The sequence below is a fragment of the Rhincodon typus genome, chromosome 7 (assembly GCF_021869965.1).
Source record: "Rhincodon typus isolate 14 chromosome 7, sRhiTyp1.1, whole genome shotgun sequence".
Classification (NCBI taxonomy): domain Eukaryota; kingdom Metazoa; phylum Chordata; class Chondrichthyes; order Orectolobiformes; family Rhincodontidae; genus Rhincodon; species Rhincodon typus.
This window is the reverse complement of record NC_063338.1, coordinates 55,086,078-55,093,404: the sequence shown is the minus strand read 5'-3', so window position 1 is coordinate 55,093,404 and position 7,327 is coordinate 55,086,078. Positions and strand designations below refer to the sequence as shown.

Sequence of the window (7,327 nt, the reverse complement as noted above, 5' to 3'; positions counted from 1 at the left end):
GGGGACAACACTTGTGAAAGGTGGGGAGGATCTCAACGTTTAATGGGGAGGGAGAAACCGTAGAAGTACGTGAGTTACTGTGGGAGGAGGGGTGGTATCATCAACAGTCACAGCTACTCTAGCTGGATGGGAGGACAGTGTAGCATGATGGTTGGCATGACTAAGCTGGCTAGGGCTCAGTTAGTAATGTTGGGGGATGAAGTCGTAGTTCATTGAGGTGTGTGGGACTGTTTGGAAGCTCAGAACTGATGGACTTGAGACAATGCAGAAAGAAAGGAACATGGAGCTTCGGACGGGATGGGGGGCTGATATCCAGGCTGAGCCAGCAAGTCCTCATTGCCTTAGACATTCATGCAACTCGTAAACACTCACTGGAAATGGCCATGACAACACTTAGAATGGGCACAATAAGTTTTTTTTTCTATCTTAGCAATTGGGCTCTACTTGTAAGTGATGTGAGGCTGGTCAAGGCACAATTGCATTAATCAGGCACTTTCACAGTACAAGTTAAAGTTATCTGTAATTATAGCACTCTGCATGTGAAATGTATGCTGTGACCAACCATGTGGAATACAAATCGTGGTCACAAGCAAACTTGACCATACCGTTGCTTATTACAGTTTGAAGATATTTATTTCAGGACACTGTCACAGATCTAAGCCCAAAAGCTGGAGCAGGACCTATAACATTAAGGATTGAGTGGCCATCCTATCCTGGTGGCTGTGAAAGGGTGACAGCTGCACTAAACTTTTATGTGACTAGCTGCCTCTGAGGAGCCACTGGGAACCTGTGTGGGATCTCTCAATCCTCGATTCACAAATGTATCAAGGCTGTTACCAATATATTTTGTGACAGATTACAATTTCATCCTGTTTCCCTCTGAGGAGGTCAGCGCTACAGCCTAGACTTTGCCAAGAGAGCTGGCTTCCCCTAGGGGCACAGTGCTACAGACATTGGATTGTGAGCACCAAATCATAACACGACTGACTTCATCAAGTCATCTGTGATCATTGATACTATATCTTAGAAATCTGCACCAACTACCCTGGGAGCAACCATGATGCCTTTATTTTTGAGAACTCCCGTGTTCGTGCTTTGTCTCATGGCCTGGATGCTTTACAAGGATGGCTGCTGGGAGACGAGGGCCATCCTCCATGATCATGGCTGGTAACTCCATTCACAACTCCCTGACTAAGGCTGAGTGTAGCTGCACTGCTGCCTTCTCTTCAACCAGTGCCATCACAGAACACAATACTTGATCGTTTGTGTTAGGATCAGTTGGAGGGAGAGGAGGCCTGGCAATGCACTCCAGGCAAAGTATGTCAATAATCCTAGTATTGTGTGTTCTGCCCACCTGAAGCAGGCATAGAGGGGATGTGATAGACTCCGAAGAGTTGGAAGAGCAGCAGCAGCCCTTCTGAGGAGGAAAATGAGGACAACGAACAGGAAGAACATCATCTTCTGCAAGATAGAATTCTGAGCATCAGGCATAACGAGCCAGACAGGACTTACTAGAATGCCTACAGCGTGGAAGCAGGCCTTCAGCTCATCGAGTCCACACCAACCCTCTGAAGGGCATCCCAGCCAGACCCTCCCCCACCCCCAGCCTGTAAACCTGCATTTCCCATGGCCAATCCACCTAACCTGCATATTTTTGGACTGTTTGATTCTAGTTAATGAGAGCAGGGTGCAGTTATCATTTCATTGTCTGTAAATTTGTTACTACTTGAAAGACAAGCAGTCTCTGTGTGTCCACCAGGCAAATGCTGAATGAAAGTGAATGTTTTCAACCCTTTGAAGACTTTCCAGTGTGTGATAGTCCCACACTGAACAATATGAAGATGTTAGGCTACACTGGCATTGAGGAGAAAGTAGGACTGCATTAGACAGGGTTCTGGGATGGATTGAGGCTAAATACGGTAAAGCTGCAAAGTTTTTTCTTTCCGAAATAGCAATACATTTATGAATATGCAGTTGTATTACCAATGAAGTGTCAGCCAATACACTAAATGTCCTGAGCAGCATTTGTTCTTGGTTCCACACTTGTTATTTGTACAGTGAAGGGCAATTCCTGGCTAACAGTGCTTGTCCTGATACATGCCTGAGCTTTAAAACTGGTGCTGGTACTAGGAATCATGGGAAGTTGTGGTAGTGGCAAGTGCTTCTGTCTCTGACAGAAGAATTAAGATAGGATGAGGGGAATGTCACATGTGTACTGCATAGCCAATGAAGTGAGTTTCCAAATGTGAAAAATCTCACTAGGTCACACAGAAAAATCTTCCATGAAACTCACCAAAATTGACACATAGCTGAGTTCTATTAACTCAACAGAAAATTCTCCAGCATCTGCAGTTCCTACTATAACAGAAAAAAGGCACAACTTCATGGTTAAGTGATAAGTGTGTGTTTCAAAAAAAGTGTTAATGTTACACTAAATAAGTACCAATTCATTCCAGTCATGCTGTCATGAAATAATATATGCATGCAGCTAAATAATAAGCTGAAGCCTAAATCTACATCAATGTTTATTTTCTTAGTTCAGCAGTCTCTTGTGAGAAATACAGTCTGAATGAACAGATGTGTGTGCAGCAGTGTTCTGTGTCCAAAGTGATAACACTTAACAAAAGTAGTTTCAATCAGTTATTTACATTCATGTGCATTTCAATCCTACACGCTGATATTACTTCATAAAACGCAATTTGACATTCAGTGAAACTAAGTTGCTTACTTATTTGTTAATGTTAGACCATTTTATAATCTGGTTATTCTCAGATACGGCTTATTTCTTTGTTATGTTGCGTACCTCATTAATGATTACATTTTTGTTATCAGGATGCATCACTTCTTCTTTGCATTCGGGTTTGTTGTACAACACTGTCCTGTTTTTCTCAGGTGACATTTGCACAGGACAAGACACATGCCTGTGTTTTTTCATGTTCTCTCACAATTATAATCTATACTCGTAATGATAACACAGCCTGCAAACCATTGGAGGTCATTTATTTTGATGATTATAGGGGCCTTGTGTGAAAATGGACTAGTCTATCTCCTGACAATAGAGAAATAATTAACTGATCATGGAGCACATGGAAATATCAAAAAGATGTGCAAGATGCAATACAAAATGCAAAATTTTCATTCTTCTTTCTCTCAGCCTGCGTCCAAATGTTCTTTTATTCATTTGGATAAATAAACAACTGAGTTTGGGGAAAAAAGTAAAATCTTTTTGTGGAAATCTTTGGAAGAAGTGGGTGCAGGAGCAAAGGGACCTGAGCCTATATGTGCATAAGACATTGAAGGTTATAGGGCAGATTGAGCAAGTTGTCAAGCGTATAATACTCTAGTTTTATCAATAGAATCATAGAGCACAAGAGCAACAAGGTTGTGATGAACTTCTATAAGATATTGATTTGGCCTCAACTGAAGTACTGTATCTAATTCCGAGTGCCACACTTCAAGAGGATGTGAAGGTAATCAAGAGAGTGCAAAAAGTGTTCACGAGATTGGTTCCAGGAATTACAAACTTAAATTATGTAAATAGATGTGAAAAGTTGGGGCCATTTTCTTTGGAGCGTCAATTTAATACAGGTATTTGAAATCATGAGGAGCCTGGCCAGAATAGAGGAAATAGAGATACAGGAAATATTTTGAGGTAATTGGCAAAAGAAGCAATAGAGGAATAAGAATAATTTTGGCACATTTAATATTTGGAATATGCTGCCTGTAAGTGTGTTGGAGGTAGATTCATTGAGGGTATTCAAGGAGAGAATTAGATCATTACTTGAAAAAGGAAGAACATATAATTATGGAGAACAGTGCAGTCACAACAGGCCAACGTTGCTGTAATAGTTCTGTGAATCATCTGTCTTTTTTTTTAAAAAATTATAATTTTTTTTTGTAAAAGTTTATCTTCCTCATTTTTGTATTTCAGATGTGCAATAATGACCCTTCCCCACTAAGCGGAAGACATTCAAGGACTGAAACAATCATGGCTTCTAATTTAATATGCTTTAGCAATTGTTAACCTTTTGCACAGGTTCTGAAAAAAATATTTGTAATAAAATCAACTGAAACAGACTATTTTGGTATAAGTTCTGTGAAGTATATAGAAATACTCACATTCATCAAGGGTAAATAAATCTCCAGGAAATAAGTTTATTTTATTAAGGAAAGAAAGCTTATTTTTAAGAATTTGTCTAAACCATAACAAACATTCTGTATGCACAGATTTAGAGAGAGTTTTATTATTCAAGGTGCATGGTAGATTAGTCTTCGTAGACTAAAGACTTCTGTTATGACTTGTGTGAATTCTTCTGTATTATATACCAGGACTTCTTCTGAAGTTTCTAATCAGACCAGATACCCTCCACTGATATACTACGCTTGCTGTGTGAGTGTTGTTGTGAAGTGTTACATTGTTATGGAGTCTTTTGCCTACTTTATTATAGGTAGCGTGATATGATATATGTTTTCATTTTTCCTGAAGCTACAATTTGCCTTAAATCTCATGTTTCAGTAGCTTTTGAAGCATTTTAAAACCTCGATAAGATGTAGTGCTTTGGCCATACAAAATGGCTTGGCAATGCCTTGTAAATCAGCGGAAATAGACTTTTATAGAGTTGATAGTCCTAATTTGACTGGTTGTGGATCATACCTTTTTAATGTGTTGTCAATTTTTTTATATAATTTTTATTATTCTTAGCGAAATAGTAATTGAGTTAGAAATTTTAGGACAAAGCATGTGTTGGGTGAAACACATTTACTTAGTTGGAAATTTTAACAAAGGAAATGTTTTAAGGTGGTTGGACTGTAAATTCATCTGATAATAGGAATGAGTTAGGAATTAAGATATATAGTGAAAACAAAAAAATACTTTCACCTTTCTTAAAGTAAGTTAATGTTGTAGTCTTATTAGATAAAGGGGTAAGAGTGGGTGCGCCTGTCATTACAGAATTCTTTTTTTTTCTGCTTTAGCTGGTTTTAAAGTTGCTAAAGCTTAGATGATTTATGATTGCTCAGAAGGTAGCAAACTAATGAGTTGCTATTTGAGCAAAAAAATGCAAGCTAAAGCAGTTTTGTTCATTTGAAAATAAACTGAGAGATTGGCATAATTTTGAATGGGTACTAGCTCTCTGTTAGTTATATCTAAAAAAAAAACTTGGCACTTTTAAAAGTTAATATTACCAAAGAATTATGAGCTAGCAACTAGTCAAATGGGGGGAAAAAAACGTTTTCTCTCAGCCTAGAATTTCTTCTTTATTTTATGCCGGACCAGTTTGTGATTAAATGTGCCTTTTTACATGCATTTGCATTTTTTTAATGTAAGGACACAAAGAAGCATGAAGGAAGGTTTTGATCCAAGCAGTGCCACACTTTATATAATTTTTGTTACCATCATCTTCACTACATGTGCTAGAGTAATAAGAATGATTTTGAAGCTATGAAATCCCACTGATAACTATTTGGAGCTTTGCCTTATAGAATCAGTTTTATTTCATGTCAAGCTAGTAAAGCTCACTTCATTTATTCATGAGTTTGTATTTAAAAATAAATAAAACAGGTCGTCTTCCAAGAGACCATGCATTTATCTGGTCAGCTGTCTGATCAGTTATCTACCTCAAGGTTCTGTTTTCTGTTTTACTGGGTCAGGTTGCTGGACCTGCCTGCCTCACCAGACCAAATCACTCTAGCTCAGGAGCTAGGGCTAAACAATTTATTTTTTCATGAGTTTTGCTATTTTTCAGATTTATTATAATATGTCAATGTATTAAGTTCTTGTCATCAGTAAATTTCATAGTTTCAAAATATTTGCTGCTGAAAATAATTTTGTTAAATAGTGTTTGTTAGATTCTCAACACGTACAACTTGTAAAAAGCAAGTAGTTGTGGTATTACTTGATCAGTACTCCCTATAATATTTCTGCTGTGTCAAAGTTCCAGGCAGATTACAGCATTACAATGTACTTGGACGATTGCTAGAATCAGAGCTACAGACAAATATTGGATTGTTTTGTATTGTTTAAGATTGAAATCTGAGAGGTCTATATAACTGTGTGGAATTGGCTGCTGGTAATATCTGAACTACGTGCCATAATCATTATCTGGACAAGATTTGGGGGAAAAAAAACTTACTGTACATAAAAAAAAGAAATCAGTTACCTAAAACATCACATTGTAAACAGCCATTAAATTATAAAGAATCTTAATTTATGAAAAAAGACCTTTTGTACAGATTGTTTGAAAAAGATTTTCATAGATGTCTATATGATCAAGAGTTAATTTTTTATTTTTGTTTTACTCGTGCCACAGACTTGCCAGTGGTAACTTATTTGTCCGGTTCCAAATGACTCATTCTGTAGTTTTGTGTCCTAAGATATAAGCCAAGAAAACATTTTTGAACTGTAAGTTAATTTAGATTGGTACCTTAGTATTTCTGTTCATTTTCTTTTGGAAAACTTTTGAATAAAAAACGACCAAGTGAAAATATTTCATCTTAGAGTTGTGTTAATCTCGTTATTATTCATCATGGATTTTTAATACGTTAGTGCTGTGTACTAGTTTGTTCCTTTATACACATGTTCCTCTGTTTCTTGCTGTACAATATACACACAGGAATTTAATCATTTAGCGTATGAAAAAGATCATCAAGGATTGTCTGGTAATTATCTACAAAGAAAATATGCTCCAGAGCAATTAAAATTTGGTAGTAGACCACTTTAACCAATGGTACACCTTGTCGTGCATTAATAGCAACCAAGTGTATAAACTCAGGCATTTGCCTGACTAAATATTTGTATACAGGTATGTCCTGTATACAATGGGCTAATACACCATGTGAGATCCTTTGTATTGCTGCACAGATCCCTGGTGGTAGTGCTTCCAAACTGGTATTTTAATTAGTGACACGGGTAGTTAGAAGGAAAATATATAGGTAATATTAAGGAAAATCCAAAGACATTTTATAGGTATGTTAGGGACATAGGGACAGGAGAATTACCATGGAAAAAGAAGGCTGATTTAGGGACCTTAGTGGCTGTGTGTGTGTATGTGTGGAGCAGGTAGATATAACTAAGGATTTAAATAGTAGTTTGGACCTGTATTCATGACAGTGAAGAATGGTGTAGGTGTAGACGTCAGCGATACACTTGAACAAATGTAGCATTAAGAGAGAGGAGGTATTAGCAGGCTTGAAAGTAGATAATTCCTCAGGCCCAGGTAGCATGTATCCCAGAGTGCTGTGGGGGCAAAAGAGGAGATGGTAGGGTGTGGACATTCATTTTCAAATTCTCTCAGGCCACCAGACGGGTGCCAGAGGATATCACTTGAGA

The 7,327-nt window shown here is 37.6% G+C and overlaps 1 protein-coding gene across 9 annotated transcripts in view; it reads left to right on the top strand.

Annotated features, from left to right (window-relative positions):
- Nucleotides 1-6,485, top strand: part of LOC109910815 (RNA-binding motif, single-stranded-interacting protein 1-like) — a 229,106-nt gene extending 222,621 nt beyond the window's left edge. For all 9 annotated transcript variants that reach the window (XM_048598621.1, XM_048598622.1, XM_048598618.1 and 6 more), the window contains one exon: nt 3,932-6,485. In XM_048598621.1, the coding sequence (XP_048454578.1) occupies nt 3,932-3,942 (11 nt within the window). In that variant the 3' untranslated portion in view covers nt 3,943-6,485. The remainder of the gene's footprint in view (nt 1-3,931) is intronic.
- The last annotated feature ends 842 nt before the right edge of the window (nt 6,486-7,327 follow it).